The 22446-nt window shown below is 43.3% G+C and overlaps 1 protein-coding gene across 2 annotated transcripts in view; it reads right to left on the reverse strand.

The window, feature by feature from the left end:
- Nucleotides 1-22446, reverse strand: part of LOC114642686 (hepatoma-derived growth factor-related protein 3) — a 53932-nt gene that overhangs the window by 18757 nt on the left and 12729 nt on the right. Inside the window, exons 4-5 of one of the 2 annotated variants that reach the window (XM_051920443.1) lie at nt 18113-18271; nt 3020-3166 (exon numbers count right to left, since the gene is read on the reverse strand). In XM_051920443.1, the coding sequence (XP_051776403.1) occupies nt 3020-3166; nt 18113-18271 (306 nt within the window). Of the gene's footprint in view, nt 1-2319; nt 3167-18112; nt 18272-22446 lie in introns of those variants that run through there. The other variant, XM_051920442.1, reaches the window with a different exon arrangement.

Here is a 22446-nt window from a genome sequence, read left to right on the forward strand (position 1 = left end):
GGACTCTAAAGACTCCTTTTACAGAGATATCGGCAGCGCCACACACCCCTTTTCCAGCGACCTCATGACCCCCCATGCTCTCCCAATCCATCTACTGACTTCATAGGAAGAGTCACCAGAGACTTGAATGTCACTGCTGAGGTAAGTAAACCTCTCGACCTCTATGTCTGCAGAGAGTGTCAACCTTGTCGATTTTTGAGTCCGAGACATGGAATCCAATTCAACAATAATATGCAAAATGTTGTCCACGGTGTATTTTGCTTTACACGTTCGCTTCAATCTCTTGCCAGATGTCAATGCCATTTTTGCAGTTGTTTGTTCCTCGCTACTCATGCAATCGCATGGAATCTCAGTCAAACCAACAAAGCTAATTTTTCTTCTAGCAAAGAGAGTTCAAATAAAACATAACGGCGGGTTTTGTCACCGTTTACTGTTGATTACGACAGTCAACCCCTCCTGTTGACAAAAGTCGATATCCTGCCTGAAAGAGTGAATAAATTGCCTCTCTCACAGAGATGCACCAGGTGGCTGTAGGTCAGAGTACCCAAGGCTGACTGCCACTTCCAAAGACATTTTATTAGAGTTTTGTTTTTCTTAAAGTTTAATTTGTTCAGAGGGGAAGTGGGTAGTTAAGATCTTTGTTTTGGCTCGGGGACCTTCGAAGAAAATAGTTTGAGAAGCACTGGTCTAGACAACCGCTATATTAGTTAAATAAATAGAAAACAATAAACAGATAAGAGTGTTGAATTTAGGGTGATGTGAATATGTCATTAAGATGGTACCGACTAAGTCAAGTTGGGAATCATGCACTGGTACAGTGTGTTGCTGCACCCACTACACGACGTAACAACTTGAGATCCCGGTTGGCAACCCCCCCAGGCAGACACGCGGTCCAGTCCCACCCTCCAGAAATGACCCTCTATCTGCCGCAGCCAGGTATTACATGGGCGACCCCTTGGCCTGGTCCTCAACAATGAGGATCCTACGAGCTGGATCACCATCGGGGAAACGCACCACATGGCCGTAGTGCCGTAACTGACGTTCCCTCACAATGCAGGTCATGTGCCTCATTCGGGACTCCATGAGCAACACAAAGTCAAACCAATGGTACCCAAGGACTTTCCAGAGAGACACAGTACCAAAGGAGTCCAGTCTTCATCTCAGGTCACTGGATAGCGTCCATGTCTCACAACCATATAGCACAGTGGTAGTCAACCTGGTCCCTACCACCCACTAGTGGGCGTTCCAGCTTTCATGGTGGGCGGTAGCGGAGCAACCAAACGGTGCTGCGATTACATACTAATCGACTAATTTAACTATAGTAAGTTGTTTTATAAAAATTTATTCTGCCAAACTTAGCGAAAATCCGACATAAAGTACTTGGTAAGTAATTATTATTATATGCTTTAACTTGCTGTAACTCTGCTTTATAAATTTTATAAAGTAAAGTTACTTCCCTACTTTATAAATCACCATTACTGTGGAACTGGTGGGCGGTTAGAAAATTTTACTACTAACAGAGATACAAAAGTGGGCGGTAGGTATAAAAAGGTTGACTACCCCTGATATAGCAAGACAGGAAGCACCAGGGCTCTAAAGACTTGGACCTTCGTCCTTGTGCAGATATCGGGAGCGCCACACACTCCTTTCCAGCGACCTCATGACCCCCCATGCTTTCCCAATCCATCTTCATAGGAAAAGTCACCAAAGACATGAATGTCACTGCCGAGGTCAGTAAAAGTCTCGACGAGGTCGACATTCTCTCCGCAGACAGACTAACTGCTGATGGCCGCGCCTAAGAGGTCATTAAAGGCCTGGATGTTGCTTTTTATCAGGACACTCGCAAGCCCGGACACTCAGACCCCTCACTCAGTCTCTCGAGCGCCTCGATCAGAGCCTCCATTGACTCTGCGAAGATCACAGCATCGTCTGTAAAGTGAAGATCTGTGAATCTCTGTTCACCAACAGATGCCCCACAGCCGCTAGACCCCACGACCTTGCCCAACACCCAGTCCATACAAGCATTGAACAGAGTAGGAGCAGAACACACCTCTGATGAACCCCAGAATCAACTGGAAAAAACACAGAGGTTCTGCCTCTGTACCGACCCCAACATATAAAAAGAGGAGATAAAAACAACTAAAAAGTGATTTGTTTTCTTATAAAACTTCCAAGATTTCCAACTGAACATGACCGTCCGCTTAAAAAGCGTGAATGCAGGCTGGGAGGCATCGAGGGATTCATGAAAACACAAGCAGATCTGGACTGGCTTTGCCAAGCCTCAGTAGTAACTGAGTGATGGAGGGGCATTTATTTACCTGTAGAACCTTACTTTTTAAAAAGTCAACATGTAAAGGAAATGAGGCACTAGCCTTCACTGAAAAGCCGTGAGACGTTAGATGACTGCAAGACTTGGTGCATTCCATTGAAATTAACATAAAAAACTAACACATCAAACATTTTTTTCTTCCACCAGTAGAGGTTCACAGGAATGCAATTACAGGTTTATCAGATCACAGTTTCAGCAACATGCTTTTATCATGTTGACTGGAATTAGACATCGATAACAAACATCAAATCATTTATTGTTGGGATTATTAAATATATTTAACATTTCTTAGAATGCGTGATATTTTATTGTGGTAGACGACTGACAAAACATTTTCCACAATGTATTCAACTTATCATTAAAAGATTGAATTTTAGCACACCAAGCAACAACCCCCCCACCCCACAACCATCCCCAAAAAGTAGTATTCAAATTCGGAAACGCACTTTATACAGGCCATGAAAATAATGCTTGAAAGCTTCCAAGAAGTGTTGCGAATGTGAAAATTTACATTGGTGAACTCAAGAGTTAGACCAGATATAGCTATAGAATCATGAGACGTTTGCCTGCTTGCATTGATCAGCGCTGCCCAGTGCTTTTAAATAAGTGAGTGGTGGAGAATTTTCATCACATTGAATAAATAAAGTGCAGGGCAGCTGAACGCAACGTTTAAATATGCCAAGAATTTACCCCTTCGTTGGCTTTCTTGCTTTCTGAAGTTTTTCTTGTGTCATTTTCTGGATCGCCAGCCTCTGAACTGCTCTTATGTTCTTCTTCCTTACTGTCTTTATCAGCCTCCTCTTCTCCTGATGACTTCCTTGACAGCTTTGATGATTTCTAAACAAATGAAAGCAGTAAATACTAAATACATAATAAAGTTCTGTCCCTATCAATCCAAACAAAGCATCTTTATTTTATGTACAGGCAGTCCCCGGGTTACGTACGAGATGTGGACTGTAGGTTTGTACTTAAGTTGAATTTGTATGCAAGTCGGAACAGGTACATTATTTTAATAAATGCTATTTTTGGCCGACTGTAATCACGTGCTTTGCCAATGAATGATGCAGTTTCACCTCTCTCTGACCTTTTTATTATTTCTGCTTTATTTTCCATGGTGATGGTTTTTCTCTTCTTTACTGTATCACCAGCACTTGCATCAGATTTGTGTTTCAGAGACATTCTTGAAGGGTGAAGACAAAAGGTTAAGATGAGCTCTTCTGCACAACACTGTACACGTTATTGCAGCAGGAAAGCACTAGCCATCAATGGCTCTATTCAATAAAGGCGAGCTTCAAAAGGGCGACCTCAGTTGAGCGCAGCGAATAAAGGCGTTCATAGATAATTTAGTTCAAATGGCTCTGGAATATGTGAAGAGCAACAAAGGTGCAGATCTACTCGTAGTCCAAGGCTACACATTCAGAAAGGAGAAAACTATCAACGGGAAACACATCTGGAAATGCACTGAATATAGGATTGGAAAATGTTCGTCTCGCTGTCATACCAAAAATGGATTATTCGCCAAGAGACCATCTACGCGCAACCATGTTCCAGATGTGGCGAAGATCAAAACAAGAATGTTTTAATATTCTTGCTTTCGCCTTTTTATACGTTCAATCATTGCCTTTATCTAATAAATGTTCTTCACAAATTTGTTCCAGAAATAGTTCGTTAGAAGTTCATGCATTAATTAATTGGATGTTTTAATATTCTTGCTTTCGCCTTTTTATACGTTCAATCATTGCCTTTATCTAATAAATTTTCTGTAATAACTTTGTTGCGTTTGCCTTTATTCGCTGCGCCCAATTGAGGTCGCCCTTTTGAAGCTCGCCTTTATTTACGCGCCCTTATTGAAGGATACCGTCATCAACACGTCTGATGTATAGGGTGGTCCAGATCTAATTATGCAATTTTCACTACGCTATAACTTATTCAGTTTATTACATAGAAAATCACCCGAAAAATCCCAGACCATCGAAAAGTGTGCGAACTGGAATCGTCCCCGCATAAATCAAAGTCATCCAGACCAGGGGTTCTCAAGGTCGGTCCTGGGGGCCCACTGTGGCTTCAGGTTTTTGCTTCAACCAGATTCATAATTAGAGACAACTAACAACACTAATCTCAATTAATTAGCTGGTATTTTTTTCTCTTATCTTATTCTACACTAGACATTAAGCCCGTTACAATAACGGGCGCTAGAACAGTAGTCCATAAACATTAGTAGGAACAGTCTATATTAAATGGCAAGGGACCTTTTACCTCATTACATTTTTTCCGTAAAATGCCTGTAATTTTCTCTGACAGTAATACTGGCTTTGCTGTCCGTAATATGTGTTTAATTTTCTGTGACAACAGTGGGCAATCAGCAGATTCTCCCCAGCAACTGATGTAATGTGCGCAAAAATAAATCTACTTTTACTTTACACTTTACCGGGCCAAGCTTCTTAATTGCAAATCTGACATCCTCAGAGTGAACACTTGTACAACAATGGGGAAGCTGTTCTCCGCGTCTCAGTACCTGATTGGATTTTTCGTGTTTTCTGTTTCAGGTCTTACCTCATTTACCGAAATCTGATTGGATCTGCCGCACGATATTTTATAGGTCCTGCCCTCTCTGTCTTGTGTGACGCGTCAGGCGGCCTTTGAAGCATCACACTGTGCCCCGCGCATGCGCACTTCACCAGAAGACACACACACACACGGACACTGGACGCACACAGGGGTTTTATTAACTCTTTCAGGCCGGATGTCGACTTTTGTCAAAAGGAGGAGTTGACGATGCTAATGAACAGTAAACTGTGACAAAACCAACCGTTACGTTTTAGTTGGATTTTCGTTGCTAGAAGGAAAGTTCGATTCATTGGTCTGACTGAGATTCCCTTCGCTCTCGTGAGTAGCAAGGCGCACACAACGGCAAAAATGGCACTGACATCTGGCGAGAGATCAAAGCGAATGCGTAAAGCAAAATACTCTGTGGACGATGTTGTGCCTGTTGTTATCTCTGAACTGGACTATGACTTGGCAGACTTGTTTTTTGATACAAGTGATTGAAAACGAATGTGAGGTTCCAGTTTCAGCTAATCGTGGTACTGACAGTGTTCGCCAGGGAGGACTGTGACATAACAATGATAAGAGGTAGAAACCAAATTGCAATGCATTGCAACCGTGACCGCTGCTGCTGTCCCAGCCAGGTGAAGACAGCCTGGCAGTAAGCCTGCCGCACATTCTTGGCAAACTGGCAGCCACAGCATGCAGCAACAGACGTTTGGTGTTGATTTCTGAGTTTTTTGGAAAAAATATTCAGCCCTCAAAGAGTTAAAGAGGATGATTGAGAAAGCACAGCAGTATGATTTTTATATTTATAAGACATTTAGAAATATTTCTGCTTTTGCTATAAATTTAAATGCTTAATTCCCTTCTGTTGTTTTCATTATATTTTGCCCTTTCTCAGTGCAGTTTGCTCCCTTCATTGTATCTTGATAATGACAATTAAAAATGAGCTGAGCAGACACCCAGGCAAACAACACTGAATCGTGAAAGGCTGCAACTACTTTAGCGTTAGACCCACTAATTAGAAAACAATGGATTAATTAAACAATTAGAACACCCGGAAAAAAACAATGAACATCAAGATGAAAATATTGTTAAAAAGAAAAAAAAATACATCATTCCCATATAACTGCTTAGTACATTTTAATTTTTTTTTTCATTTTAGCAAACTTAGTTTTCTAATTTCTATATTGTTCCCAAAACACAGAATCTGGGAAATAACACATCACTTAATTAGCCCAGGACTCCAATTAAAAACAGAAGCTGGTTGGAACAAAAACCCGCAGCCACAGTGGGCCCCCAGGACCGACCTTGAGAACCCCTGATCCAGACGATCTGGATCTGCAGAATTAGATCTGGACCACCCTGTACTGACAAGAGACAACTTCCTGCTATGTGTGTAACAATACAAGCAGGCTTGCTATTGAGAATGAATGGGGGCAACGAGGGGTGGTTCATCACCAGCCCACCTCACAGTCACCACCACTACAGTATGCTACCTGTAGTGTCCGCCCACCGAGAACAAACACGGTGTGGCCAAAGGCAGGTAGTGAATCGCCCAACACTGCCCCCATTCAACAGGCAGCCACCCAAGGTACACTACAATGCTACCTCCCCCGCCACCCCGTTCAATCTCAATGGCCTCCGTTCAGCCACAACCGGGTCACCGCTTGCAGCATTACCAACTGCGAACGGGGAAGAGAGAGAACGAACGGGGCAGCCGTGTGTGCTGGGCGGGCAGTGAAACGCCCTCTCTGCTCCATCCAACCTGCGTCCAGTCAGGAGCAGTAGCTGCGGCGGCATAGTGGGCGGGCAGCGAACCGCCCCATCAAGCCTCCTTCCTGCACATGAGCGATAGCTGTGGCCTCGGTGACTATGGACCACGGGTCACCGCTTGCTGCTGGGAGCCGCCTGAGGGACACTACACTGCGCGAGCAGCGAAATCGCCCCCCTCCAGCCTCTGTCCAGCCACCGCTTGCAGCGTCCCCGGGCCGAAGATGAATGAGCGGCAGCTACTGAGGTGCATGCGTTGCAGCTGCGGCCCCGTTCGTAAGACGTAGGTCGGATATCCGTAACTTGGGGACTACCTGTAGTACCTTTTACTATACCACACACAACAACAGAAATGTAATAAAAATACAAGGCTAGATATTTCAAGCATGTTGGACATGGCCCTGTTGGTTTAGGACAGCATGACTTATGAACACATAAAAAATAAATGTGATCTGGTAAAATATATGAAAACATCCATCCATCAATCCATCCATTATCCACCGCTTATCCGAGGTCGGGTCACAGGGGCAGCAGCCTAAGCAGGGAAGCCCAGACCTCCCTCTCCCCAGCCACCTCCTCTGGGAGGACCCCGAGGCGTTCCAAGGCCAGCCGGGAGATATAATCCCTCCAGCGTGTCTTGGGTCTACCCCGTGGCCTTCTCCCAGTGGGGCATGCCCGGGACACCCCCCCAGGGAGGCATCCAGGGGGCATCCTAACCAGATGCCCGAACCACTGACTCCTCTAAATGTGGAGGAGCAGCGACTCTACTCTGAGTCTCTCCCGGATAACTGAACTCCTCACCCTATCTCTAAGGGAAAGATGAAATATATATATATATATATATATATATGAAAATAAATAATAAAATTTTATTTAAATTGTAACAAAAAGGCGCTATATGGGAGCCTGACCCGACACAGACTCACACCAGAGGCATGTATAAAACCAAGAAACTTTTTATTTTTCTTCATCCCGTGACCCCCACAGGCATAACACAGTCCCAAGTACACAAAAGCTCCAACACTCTTCCTCTTTGCACCACCACTCCCCCCGGCAAGCGTAGTCCTTCTCCTCCCGACTCAGGCTCCTCGAGTGGTGGCCGCTGGCCCCTTTTATAGTCCACCCAGGTGGTTGATCGCTGAGTTCCAGCTGCACTTCAGGGTGTGGCGAATACGCTGCCCATACGGGCTCAGGAGTCCCAGCTGCAGCACCCCCTGGCATCACCTGCAGGACCCAAAAGGGCTGCACCCAACTCCAATTCCCATGGAGACCTGCGGGAAACCGAGGCACTGCTGCAAGCCAGGGGGGCTGCCATCTAATGTCCAGGGGGAGGTATTGCAAAGTCCATGGCTGCTCCCCCTGAACATATACCGAAGGGGCGTCCCGGCCGTGTCCACCACAAAATGTATCATATTTTTCTGCTTTCTACACCCCAAATTTTTAACACATCCTTTAGTAAATAATCATTATATTGCAGAAAATTTCAATTTTAAAAATAATTTGTTAATGCTTCTAATTTTAAATAACATACAATTTCAAATAATAATAATTAGTGATGGGCAGCACAGTCGAAATCTCGAGTGCCATTTGCACATTCTGGGCTTGTTTGTGTGGGCTTTCCTTAACACTTCCCATCATTTTGTAGGACAGGGTAATGACTGACTCCAAATTGGTATCACATGAGTGCATGTTAGGGGGGCACGTGTATGCACCATGTGCTGGACAGTCACATTTTAACAGTCTCAGTCCATTCAGAATTTCATGCCTTTCAGAGTCAAGGCACAAGGATATATTTGGGAAATGTGAACTCACTACCAAATAAGATTGATGAACTGGCCGCGCTGGTGAAAAATATCAGGACCTACAGAGAATGCAGTTTGTTGTGTTTTTGTGCAACGTGGCTAACAACTAACATCCCAGATGCTAACGTGGAGCTACCCGGGTTTAGCACAGTTTGAGCGGACAGAGACGCAAGTACCTGCGGAAAGGAGGAGGTCTGACTTTCTATGTCAATACAAGGTGGAGCAACTCTGGACATGTAAACAACAAAATTGTTAATTTTCCCATTGGGATTAATAAAGTATCTCTCTGTCTGTCTGTCTGTCTAAATAGTGTGGCGGGGGTGCCTAGCTGGGACGCTGAGAAGGACCGGGAGAGGGACTATGCCTCCCCCGGACCACGAGAGGGCAGCCGCCCTGGTTTGTGTAGGGGCCACGGGAATTGAGCATGGAAGCTCAACCCTATAGGGGCCCGGGGCCACTGCCAGGGGGAGCCCTGAAGACTGTGCAGCCCTGGACGTCAGCACTTCCACCACACCCGGAGGTGCTGGCGGAAGTATTACCAGGGACACCCGGAATGCTTCCGGGTGATCATGCGGCACTTCCGCCACACCAGGAAGTGCTGCAGGAAGCTCATCAGGAGGCACCCGGAGCACATCCGGGGTGTTATAAAAGGGGCCGGCTCCCTCCAGTCATCAGCTGGAGTCAGGTGGAAGAGGACGAAGCTCGGAGGAGAGGAGTGGAGGCGGTGAAGGAAGGCTGGACATTGAGAGTCCCGGACTGAGGGTGTGTGGTGCAGGGGCACCGGGTTGTGTGCGGTACTGTGTACCTATTATACAGTAAATATGAATAAACATGTGTGGTGTTGTAAACCTTCAGTGTCTGCCTGTCTGTGTCATGGCTGGTCTCCACAATAGGAATCTCCTCAGCTAAATATTAAGCCGAGAGTAGATCAATGCTATTTTAGGCTCCTTATGAGTCTACATTCATGATGTTTGCTGATGGCATTGTGATCTGCAGCGATAGTAGAGAGCAGGTCGAGGAGACCCTGGAGAGGTGGAGATCTGCTCTAGAGAGGAGAGGAATGAAGGTCAGTAGGAACAAGACAGAATACATGTGTGTGAATGAGAGGGAGGTCAGTGAAATGGTGAGGATGTAAGGAGTAGAGTTGGCGAAGGTGGATGAGTTTAAATACTTGGGATCAACAGTACAGAGTAATGGGGAGTGTAGAAGAGAGGTGAAGAAGAGAGTGCAGGCAGGTGGAGTGGGTGGAGAAGAGTGTCAGGAGTGACTTGTGACAGACAGGTATCAGCAAGAGTGAAAGGGAAGGTCTACAGGATGGTAGTGAGACCAGCTATGTTATATGGGCTGGAGACGGTGGCACAGGAGACAGAGCTGGAGGTGGCAGAGTTAAAGATGCTAAGATTTGCATTGGGTGTGAGGAGGATGGACAGGATTAGAAATGAGGACATTAGAGGGTCAGCTCAAGTGGGACGGTGGGAAGACAAAGTCAGAGAGGCGAGATTGTGTTGGTTTGGACATGTGCAGAGGAGAGATGGTGAGTATATTGGGAGAAGGGTGCTAAGGATAGAGCTGCCAGGGAAGAGGAGCAGAGGAAGGCCTAAGAGAAGGTTTATGGATGTGCTGAGAGTGTAACAGAACAAGATGGAGAGGGCAGAAAGATATGGAAGAAGATGATGCCTGTGGCAACCCCTAACGGGAGCAGCCAAAAGAAGAAGAAGAAAATGAGTCTTCATGCAGTGGTAAGCTGTTACTGAAGAGACGTACTTGAATTTGTATGCCCAACTGTGCTTCACTTTGGGCTTCCTATCCTGCACAAGCTCATCTATATGGTATTTAGTTTGCTAGTACACAATTTATTCATTGCAAATACTGGAAGATTTTATTTTTCATCATTCTAAACAGTTTTAGACACATACATGATTTTGTGCTATTTCACTCCCATATATACACAAAACTACTCATGATGGTAGCTGTAACAACAAAGTACCCTTATCTCAGGAAAAACAGTGCCAGGAATGTGTGATAAAATATATTATTTTCAGTTTTCTTGTCATAAACACACCTCAAAAACTGAAACCATATTTGGTAAGTTTTACCATTTTTCTTCATGTTTGGACTGGTTCTTTACAGACCCAATTTTAAACTGCAAAAACAGGGATGGCATTTTTTAAAAATACGTTTTTTGTTTTTAAAACTTAAGATCACACTTTCCCGTGGCATATTAAAACATACCATGATTATGAAGAAAACAAGAATAAAAACTAAACTTGAAATATACTACATTTATTCTTTAATCCCGCTTCACATCAGGATGACATGTACATGTGTACAAGCACAGAAAAACAAATTAACTGGTCACTTGTTATCCTTAAGAGTGGCGGCTGTGCTCTAATACTAGAATGTTGAAAGAAACTCACAAACCCCTCATCATATCTAAATACAACATCCAGGATTTTAAAATTATTACATCATGAGAACGTTTTCCCCTAATTTGACATAAAATTTCAGAAGGACTTGGCAGCCACATCAAGCAAATAAACATGTCTTAGCCTGATAAATGTTTAGTTTATGTAAAAGGCAAAAATACTGCTAAATGTAATGTTTTACGAGCCCTGTCATACTGTATATTTACATCACTAAATCTTAATTTTTGAAATGTTAGTTGTGCTACCATGGCTTTTCATCTCAGAATTTAAAACACAAAAAGTGTTGTCTACTGTGTATGGTACAGAGCACAGTACTGGCTATTTCATCAAAGTTTTATAACTTGCATCAATTCTTTGAACAAATATGTCCATTCCTGTCATAATCAGGAGCAAAAATAAAGGCTTTATCAATATTCTTATTTTTCAGTGCTTATATTTTAATTCAATTTTCCCTATTTAAAGTTTTGTGGATCTTGTGATGGGCCCCGGCTGGGACGCCCCTTCTGTATATGTTCCAGGGGAGCAGGCATGGGCTGTGTAGTACCTCCCCCGGACCACTTGGTGGCAGCCCCCCCGGGTGACTGTGGTGCCTCAGATACCTGCAGGGCTCCATGGGAGATGGAGTTCTCCACAGCACTGTTGGGATCCAGGGTGGCCACCAGGAGGTGCTGCAGGGGTTCCTGGGCCCGTCTGAGCCGTAGTTCAGCCACACCCGGAGGTGCAATCGGAGGCAAGTGGTCAAGCACCTGAAGCACTTCTGGGTAAACTATAAAAGGGGCCAGCAGCCACCACTCGGAGAGCCTGAGTCGGGAGGAGGAGGACAACGCTTGCCACAAGGAGGAGTGGTGGTGCGAAGAGTAGGGTGTGTTTTGTTTTGGTGCTTTTGGGACTGTGTTGTGCCTGTGGGACACGGGGAAGATGTGCCCTACAGGTGAAGAAAAATAACAGTTCATTTGCTTTTATACGTACCTCTGGTGTCAGTCTGTGGTGGGTCGGCGCCTATATAGCACCTTTGTTACAAACTCAAAATTTACATTTAGTAATTAAACCTAATTAAATCAATAAATAAATACATTTGTCATCTGATGGAAAAAGCTTTCCCATAAAATGCAGAATTGCCATATGTGTCATATCTGGTTTGTTTTTTTCAGGTGCAGATTGATTTGTTTGCACTCACCACATTGACTTGAGTTATTTTTGTGTCTCACCTCATACATCTCCTCCTTAGTAAAATGGGGTCTGTGTGTATGTTGGTTACAATGTCTCTGTCAGCTGTAGTAATGCATTAATGCATTATTACTAAAGATTTTCATGATCCACCATCTGTTAAAATGCACTGAAGTTGTCATTCCATTACTACATGCATTACAAAATACATTCCAATAGATGGGGCACTGCAAACGTTACGTTTTCTATCTATATATTATATAGTCCCTTTCATATCTATCTATCTATTATATAGTCCCTTTCATATCTATCTATTATATAGTCCCTTTCATATCTATCTATTATATAGGCCCTTTCATATCTATCTATCTATTTATCTATCTATTATATAGTCCCTTTCATATCTATCTATCTATCTATTATATAGTCCCTTTCATATCTATCTATTTATCTATATATTATATAGTCCCTTTCATATCTATTATATAGTCCCTTTCATATCTATCTATTATATAGTCCCTTTCATATCTATCTATCTATCTATTATATAGTCCCTTTCATATCTATCTATTATATAGTCCCTTTCATATCTATCTATTATATAGTCCCTTTCATATCTATCTATTTATCTATCTATTATATAGTCCCTTTCATATCTATCTATCTATCTATTATATAGTCCCTTTCATATCTATCTATTATATAGTCCCTTTCATATCTATCTATTTATCTATCTATTATATAGTCCCTTTCATATCTATCTATTTATCTATCTATTATATAGTCCCTTTCATATCTATCTATTATATAGTCCCTTTCATATCTATCTATTTATCTATCTATTATATAGTCCCTTTTATATCTATCTATTTATCTATCTATTATATAGGCCCTTTCATATCTATTATATAGTCTCTTTTATATCTATCTATCTATTATATAGTCCCTTTCATATCTATCTATCTATCTATCTATTATATAGTCCCTTTCATATCTATCTATCTAATTATCTATCTATTATATAGCCCCTTTCATATCTATTATATAGTCTCTTTTATATCTATCTATCTATCTATCTATTTATAAGTTAAAATGCACTGAATTTCTCACTCTATTATTACATGCATTACAAAATACATTCCAATAGATGGGGCACTGCAAACATTACGTTTTTTATATATGTACTAGGGGGCTTCACTCCCTGCCCCCTTCCCCACCCCCACCAGTGCTATGCGCTGTTGTGAAGAGGGGGGCTGAATGCACCCCAAGGAGATGCGATCACTCCTCCGAAACCCCCTCTTAAACGGTGATACAATGGGAAACAAATAACACTTGTTTTTATTTTTTTTACCTCCTCTTTGCTCGATCAGCTGCTGGCTGTGCTGCTGCTGTTGTGTCACGTGATCTACACTTCAAACGTTTAAAAGCCTGTACAGCAGCTGTCCTTTTGTCTCACTGCCTTGTCTCTCTTCTTCCCCAGACATCCTCCAACACTATTCCATCTCTTTTCGCTGTTCCATTATTTCGCCGAGTAATATTTTCCGTTTGTTTGCGCTGATCTGATCTTTACTATCATTTTTTGAGACTTTTGAATTTTCCTACTTCCATTATCTCTAACCTGCTCTGCATGTGTATCACGCCAATGTTTTTGAATTCTTTACGACTTTCTATTTTATAAAATTTTTAAGAACTGAGAGCACAGGAAGTGCGTCTGCCAAAAGCATTCCAACAACTGAGAGGTTAGATGACCGTAGTCCTGTTTGAAAATGGTTGTAAGTAGGGCGTGACTTGCAAAAGTCACCGTCTCACGAGACTTGCTTCCAAAGGTTGTAAGTAGAGCGTGACTTGACCGTCTCGTGGGACATGAAAGTGTTTCTCTGCCTCTCTTCAAAAGATCACATCTCGTTGCAGGATAACAAGTCTCGTCTCATTTCACCCCAAGATTTTTTTTTATAATAGAGAGATATTTTTTTTAAGGCATAAACCTGGCCTTAGGTAGTAGATAGGTGCACCAGCACAGGAAAGAGAGTTTCAGCCTGGGAGTAAATGTGCAGCGTTTCTCCAGGACACTAGGAGGTAATCAGCCCAGCAGTCACTTGGGGTGCCTAGTTTTCAGCTGTGAAACTGGATGCGAGGCTTTAAGAGAGTGGACCAACAGATGGCAACATTTGACCCAGGGTGACACTTATAGATCAGTACATATCAGTGACTCACTAATCCTAAATTAGACCAGTAGAAACAATGTCATGAGAACAGGCCAGTCAGACCAACAAAGCCGGCCAATCCTAGCCACCTAATTTCTCCAATATAATATCAAGTCAGGTTTTGAAGGTCCATCTCTCTAGCATACTACTTGGTAATTTATTCTGTGTGTCTATGGTTTTCTATGTGAAGAAAAACATTCTAACATTTATGCAATATTTAATCTTAAAATGTTTCCATCTGTGTATGTCTTTGGACTGTGGGAGGAAACACCAATGAGTAATGCCGTCATTTTTCAATTCAAATCAATTCAATTCAATTCTTTATTGTCACTAGGGGGCTCTGTTCACTTCGCTCGCCAACCCCTGTGTTTGGTTTACCGGATATACAATACAATTTATTTTTTGTGTAGCCCAAAATCACACAAGAAGTGCCGCAATGGGCTTTAACAGGCCCTGACTCTTGACAGCCCCCCAGCCTTGACCATCTAAGAAGACAAGGAAAAGCGCCCCCCAAAAAAACCCTTGTAGGGAAAAAATGGAAGAAATCTTGGGAAAGGCCGTTCAAAGAGAGACCCCTTTCCAGGTAGGTTTGGGCGTGCAGTGGGCGTCAAAAGAAGGGGGTCAATACAATACAATACACAGAACAGAACAAATCCTCAATGCAGTATAAAAATAAAAATTCTAGAAGTACGGAGTAGAATTTCACATTAGATGATAAGACATAATATGATTTGGATTTGTTTTAAGTCGTGGAGACCTCATTCATCAAGCTGCCTCCCCCATTTTGCCATTCTACATCTGAAATGGTGCTAATCCAATGAAAGGACCCCTCATTCCCACGTCCCCATTCATCAGGGATGACTTTACCTTAGGCAGGCAACCTACAATTTAAAGAGATTGTTATTTTCTTGTGAATTGTTACATATGCATTATTTTCACCTTTACTTTACAAACGTTTGTAAAAACAATACTTGTTTCTTTATTTCCTGCCCCCTGCGTGGTTACATCTCTTTCTTCCCAGACGTATAATACTGCTCGTGTTGTGAAGGGTGTTGTGGCTGAACGTACACTAAGGATATGCCTTTGGATCATCTGCTGTCTTTTTGCTGCTTGCTAGCTGCCTCTTCTGCCTGTCGCATGTCGTTGTTTTAAGAGCTCCGAGCACATGATGCTTGCCTGCCAAAAGCAATCCAACAACTGCTAGCTTAGAGGTCTGTTGACTTGTTTTAAATGATGGCTCACTGCCTGGTCTCGCGTGACGTTGTAAAAGCAATACCTGCCTTTTATTACTGGCCCCAGGCATGTTTGAATTCTTTCTTGCAGGACGTATAACGCTGCTCACGTTCGGGGTGGGGTAGCTGCTGTCGCGCTGCCCTTCATATCTTTTTAAAGCCTGTACAGCCCTGTCCTTTTTGCTATGGCCCTGGGACAATCTCTTGGCACCAAGTCTCATGTTTACGGTCCCCGCAAGACGCACTGTGGCAAGTGTCCTTGGTCTCGCGGGTCTTTAAAACGTCTTTCGAGATTATCACGTATCGTAGCCTTGCATTTGGGCGGCACGGTGGCGCAGTGGGTAGCGCTGCTGCCTCGCAGTTGGGAGATCTGGGGACCTGGGTTCGCTTCCTGGGTCCTCCCTGCGTGGAGTTTGCATGTTCTCCCCGTGTCTGCGTGGGTTTCCTCCCACAGTCCAAAGACATGCAGGTTAGGTGGATTGGCGATTCTAAATTGGCCCTAGTGTGTGCTTGGTGTGTGGGTGTGTGTGCGTGTGTCCTGCGGTGGGTTGGCACCCTGCCCGGGATTGGTTCCTGCCTTGTGCCCTGTGTTGGCTGGGATTGGCTCCAGCAGACCCCCGTGACCCTGTGTTCGGATTCAGCGGGTTGGAAAATGGATGGATAGCCTTGCATTTGCTTTCCAGGACAGGATTTCTTTTTATAATAGAGAGATGTGTACAAGTACAAGTACCAGGTACAATGAAATGCTTGCTTGCATGTGCCCCCGCAGACAATGAACAACACCCGGAGGAACCCCACGCAGACAACATGCAAACTCCACGCAGGTCTCCTTACTGCGAGGCAGCAGCGCTACCACTGCGCCACCGTGCCATGATTAACAGTTCTATCAGAAAATCGTCTATTTTTTGATTTGTTTGAACTCTTTTACGTTTTGCTCCAAGACCGCCTATCTACATAAGACTGTCCCCAATCTAGCTCCTTTCCCAAACACTGAACTGCTTGCCGTTTCTACCGCTTACAATATCAGGGGGCCATTTCCTTTTTTATTTAAACTGTTTTTTCATCCTGTTTGTATTAATTACATTCAAATCTTTTCAGCTTTGTTCTTCAAACCTGAGAATGTATACACTATGTAATGTAGGGCTGTCTGATCAAACTTTTCCATTCAAATATTATTACATTCAACTATAAGTTAGTGCCCCGTACAAAATGCTGATGTAAAAACTGCTCTAAATGATGTAAATCATAGTTCCCTAAAGGGTAAGAACTGTTTGGATGGTTTCCTAAGTGTTTCTCAAGGTGCACTCCAACATCTCAAAATTCATTTGTTTTCCCCTTTGAACCGCATTGGGCGAAACTGAATTTGAGTGTTACACAATGTTCCTTAACTTCTATGTGTTGAAACCACTTGTATCACATGTGAAATGAAGGTTCCTAACAAATCAGATTCTACGTAATTAACAAGCTGTAACACTGTAACTGTTTTTTCATCCTGTTTGTATTAATTACATTCAAATCTTTTCGGGTTTGTTCTTCAAACCTGAGAATTTATACACTATGTAATGTAGGGCTGTCTGATCAAACTTTTCCATTCAAATATTATTTGAATTTATTTAGAAATGGTCATGTTCAGGGCGGCACGGTGGCGCAGTGGTAGCGCTGCTGCCTCAAAGTATGGAGACCTGGGTTCGCTTCCCGGGTCCTCCCTGCGTGGAGTTTGCATGTTCTCCCCGTGTCTGCGTAGGTTTCCTCCCACAGTCCAAAGACATGCAGGTTAGGTGGACTGGTGATTCTAAATCGGGCTTGGTGTGTGGGTGTGTTTGTGTGTGTCCTGCGGTGGGTTGGCACCCTGCCTGGGATTGGTTCCTGCCTTGTGCCCTGTGTTGGCTAGGATTGGCTCCAGCAGACCCCTGTGACCCTGTAGTTAGGATATAGCGGGTTGGATAATGGATGGAGGCGGCACGGTGGCGCAGTGGTAGCGCTGCTGCCTCAAAGTATGGAGACCTGGGTTCGCTTCCCGGGCCCTCCCTGCGTGGAGTTTGCATGTTCTCCCCGTGTCTGCGTAGGTTTCCTCCCACAGTCCAAAGACATGCAGCTTAGGTGGTTTGGCAATTCTCAGTTGGCCCTAGTGTGTGCTTGGTGTGTTTGTGTGTGTCCTGCGGTGGGTTGGCACCCTGCCCGGGATTGGTTCCTGCCTTGTGCCCTGTGTTGGCTGGGATTGGCTCCAGCAGACTCCCCGTGACCCTGTATTTGGATTCAGCAGATTGGAAAATGGATAGATGGATGGATGGATGATCATGTTCAAATGCAAAACTCATTTATTTGTTTTACCCGCACTAATATCGTCACTGAGTTACTACGTAAAGCTGCACTATTTCACTGTTCTGATTTTGCACTTTCCCGTGTGAACCCAAGTTGGCCACTCAGTCTGTTTCTGCTCCAACTGTCAAAAATACTTGGAATAAATTAGAGTGTAGACGACTGGTCTTGCGAGTCACCTTGCATAAAGTTGTCAAGTAAATAATAAAAAGTAATTTAAAGTGCCATTAGACCTTTACGTTGCCTACAAAGCAGCTCTTACTTAATGACCATCTCATTTATTTTTGAAGACTTTGTTCGTTTATTTATTTACCTTTGATCCCAAGGATTTTTTTCGCTTTGAGCCAGCTTTGTTACTCTTTCTCTTGCCTTTTCCGTCTTCCTCTATGGAGTCCCCCTCCTCTCCTTCACTGCTGGCGTCAGCTGTGTTGCCTTCTCCTTCAGTCTCTGATGAACTTTGCTGCTGAATCTCCTACAAGAGAAACAAAGCACATGAATATCAAGTAGATTTCCAAGGAGCTCTCAGTAACATAGGAACTATCCATCCATCCATTTTCCAACCCGCTGAATCCGAACACAGGGTCACGGGGGTCTGCTGGAGCCAATCCCAGCCAACACAGGGCACAAGGCAGGAAACAATCCCGGGCAGGGTGCCAACCCACCGCAGGACACACACAAACACACCCACACACCAAGCACACACTAGGGCCAATTTAGAATCGCCAATCCACCTAACCTGCATGTCTTTGGAATGTGGGAGGAAACCGGAGCGCCCGGAGGAAACCCACGCAGACACGGGGAGAACATGCAAACTCCACACAGGGAGGACCCGGGAATCGAACCCAGGTCCCCAGATCTCCCAACTGCGAGGCAGCAGCGCTACCCACTGCGCCACCGTGCCGCCCCATAGGAACTACAATGTATTTAAAATTCTATTTCTAATTGTTCCTGATTCTCATTATCCCACCACATTAGAAGTAGCCCAGTAACATCTGATGGCCCTGGCCTTCATCTCTCTTCTTTGTAATTACATCTTTACTACTACTAAGCTCCAGAAGTGCTGAGAATGCTGTTGAGACTTTAACTGCACATTAGTTTGAAGGTTTACTAATATACAGTATAATATATAAAATCCAATGTCTTTCTGTCTGTCCGCTTTTCAAGAAAGAACTCCTTAACGGATTTACGTCGGTTTTTTTCTAGAATTTGCTTGAACATTCCCATTGATTTTGTGACTTCTCTCGTTTCGCTATGTATCAGAGTTCACTTGCAGTTTCAATTTACTGTATTAGCGAGAATCTGAGAAACACACAGCAGCGGGCCAAGGGGGGCTTCCACACTCACTTGCCAATTTCGGGGCGTGTACCTTAACTCTGATTAGTTAGAGATCCAGAGAACAATTGAATTCAACTTTGTTTGATATTTAAAATAAAGTGTTACTTAGGTCTTGATGAGTTTGAGTCCGGATATTCTCTTAATTGTCTGCCACATTGAAAAGAGAGATTGCAATTCAGATTGTGGATCATGATATGATTTTTTTTCACCCCTAACCCCTAATTTGACCAACCAAGTTTTCAAATTTACGTAGGATTCATTAAACCTTTGGCAAGCTACTTGGAAAGGCTCACGAGAGACTCCTACAAGAGAAACAACGCACATTAATATCAAGAAAATTTCCAAGGAGCTCTCAGTAACATAGGAACTACAATGTATTTTAAAATTCTATTTCTAATTGTTCCTGATTCTCATTATCCCACCACATTAGAAGTAGCCCAGTAACATCTGATGACCGTGGCCTTCATCTCTCTTCTCTTTAATTACATCTTTACTCACTGAGGGAGTCTATTAGAGCCAACAGGCAGACAGGAAAATGGCTCTCTTGGATTTGGGGATGGTGCCAGGCAACTTGAGTGGCACTCTGGGAATCTGGAACTCTCCAACCCAATCGAAGCCTCATCATGGACACGGTGGGTGGTGGACTTGCTGTTATCTCATCCCTCACCAAGGCTGTCTGACCATGAAAATTACGAGAAAGCCTTCTAAATGCAAGGCACCCCTTCTTAATGACTTGTTGCGTTTTAATTCCACCAAGAATTCATGAATATGGCCTTTATTAAAAAGTCTATCCTATACACTGATGATTTCCAAACCCAGTCCTAGTGGGACTCCCAACCAGTTTTTCAATCAGTGAATCATTATTACATATACCGTATTTCCCCACCGATAGGCTGCGGCTTATACATTAATTTTACAAACCTGCGTATTGGGTGCGGCTTGCTTAAATGGGGCGGCCTATCAAAAAACATTTCAGTCGCCATTCCTCATGCCTTCGTTTTGATGGCTATTGTTGAAACTATCGGATTGTTCTCACACTGCACGAGAATCCATTCTTTAAGTTGCTTCTCTAAGTTTGGCCAATTTACTTTACTTGTACGCCTTCCACTCCTACGTGGCGGAAGTGCGTGCAAAGCTTCATCATCTTTCCACCAATTTCTCACTTGTTTGTCATCTACTTCAAAGTGGCGTCCAGCTGCACGATTGCCATTTTCTTTCGCGAAAGCAATGACCTGGAGCTTAAATTCTGCAGCGTAGGACTTGCGTTATCGGTAAGTGCAAAATTTTATCAATGTAATTGTTCACGCTCAACTATAATGTCACTATAGAGTTGCAAAGGTCTACAGGGGCATGCCAAATTAGATGCTTTTACTTCAGATTGGCAAATTGAGTAACGCCACGGCTAATAACATGGGGCGGCTTATCTTAGAGTTTTAAAACATAAATGAGCATTTTCTGCGGCTTATAGAATGGGGCGGCCTATAATGTGGGGCGGCTTATCATTGGGGAAATACGGTAACTGACCTCATTGTTTCATTTGCTGTTTTTTTTTTTATTTCTCTCTCTGTATTTAGAAAAAGAACAATAGTGTGATGTTTACACTCATAAGAAATTTAGAAATATTTGCATTTTTTGAAGTTTCCATTTTCTTTAAACTTACTACAGTGGAACCTCAGTTTGCGAGTAACTCGGTTTACGAGTGTTTTGCAAGACGAGCTAAAATTTTTAATAAATTTTGACTTGATAAACGAGCGAGGTCTTGCAATACGAGTAGTATGTATACGCTTTGTCTGCTGAGTGTCATGTGATCACAAATGAGCTGACGGTTCTTCTCTCTCTCTCTCGCTGCGGGATTGTGGGCAATCGTCTCCTATTCTCCGTCTGAGTCGGCGTGCCTCACTCAGATAGTCAACATACGTACGGGCGTATACTGTTTACTACAGCATTGTGACTGTGTGTGTGTGTGTTGTGACATGCGAGTCCCCATCTTGCACCCCAAAACACGAAGCTGAGTCTCAGTACTTTAGTGACACCAGCTTTATTCAGCTTGAAACAGCAACAGCGCGGTTATTTATTGTAGCGGGATATGCCACAGACACAGCAGTCAGGCAGGGCCGTAATACTGTTCCTTGCACATTTATAATGTTCCTTGTATCATCCAATGACGGCAGGCGCTTATATCATGTCCACGATCTTTTCGGATTCGCTTTTATGACGAACTGCTACAACGCTGGGAGACTGCGATTGCTTTGGGACGCTCTTCCGCGTGTCGTCCCATTGGCTGGAATCCCACAAGAGTTTAGAAACTTACTCACACCAGCCATGATTCTTTTCAAAGGTAAAGTGCAGGTTAATTTGTTTTATGTATTTTTACTTTATATTTTGTACTAGCAAAATACCCGTGCTTCGCAGCGGTGAAGTACTGCCTTAAAATTGTTATTAAGAAGAAAAGTAAACATTTTTAAACTGAGGGAAAATATACCAATAATTATTTGTTAAGGATCTCTTTGTATACCACATTGTCAGTAGGGCCCTCCGGTTGTAATATGACCAAGCTGTGCACTGAGCTCACTCCTGAGCATGCAACGTACAGTTGGCCACGTGAAAAGTGATCTTGCCTCAAATGAATGCCAACCTTTTGTAGGGTTTGTCCCTGAGACTTATTAATTGTCATTGCAAAGCAGAGCCTTACTGGAAATTGGAGGCGTTTGAATTGAAATGGGAGATCAGAGGGTATAACGGGGATGCGACGAATAAAAACTCTCTCCCCTGAGCCACTGCCAGTAAAAATAGTTGCCTCAATTAGGTTCTTTTGCAGACACGTGACCTGAAGTCTCATGCCGTTACAAAGTTTCGGTGGCTGTACGCAAATTCACAGTCAGCTTTTTTGAGCCAAACCTGTTGTTTTCATATGAGCCGCTTTTTATTATTGGGATCGTACCTAGAAACAGAAGCTCTATTAACTTGTGGATTTGCGTGCGAGTATTTAGCGACAGCGTCTCTATGAACTTGCGGATTTGTTTGCGAGTATTTAGCGACAGCGTCTCTATGAACTTGTGGATTTGTTTGCGAGTATTTAGCGACAGCGTCTCTATGAACTTGTGGATTTGTTTGCAAGTATTTAGCGACAGCGTCTCTATGAACTTGTGGATTTTTCTGCGAGTATTTAGCGACAGCGTCTCTATGAACTTGTGGATTTGTTTGCGAGTATTTAGCGACAGCATCTCTATGAACTTGTGGATTTGTTTGCGAGTATTTAGCGACAGCATCTCTATGAACTTGTGGATTTTTCTGCGAGTATTTAGCGACAGT

Source organism: Erpetoichthys calabaricus, chromosome 17 (assembly GCF_900747795.2).
Source record: "Erpetoichthys calabaricus chromosome 17, fErpCal1.3, whole genome shotgun sequence".
Lineage (NCBI taxonomy): Eukaryota > Metazoa > Chordata > Cladistia > Polypteriformes > Polypteridae > Erpetoichthys > Erpetoichthys calabaricus.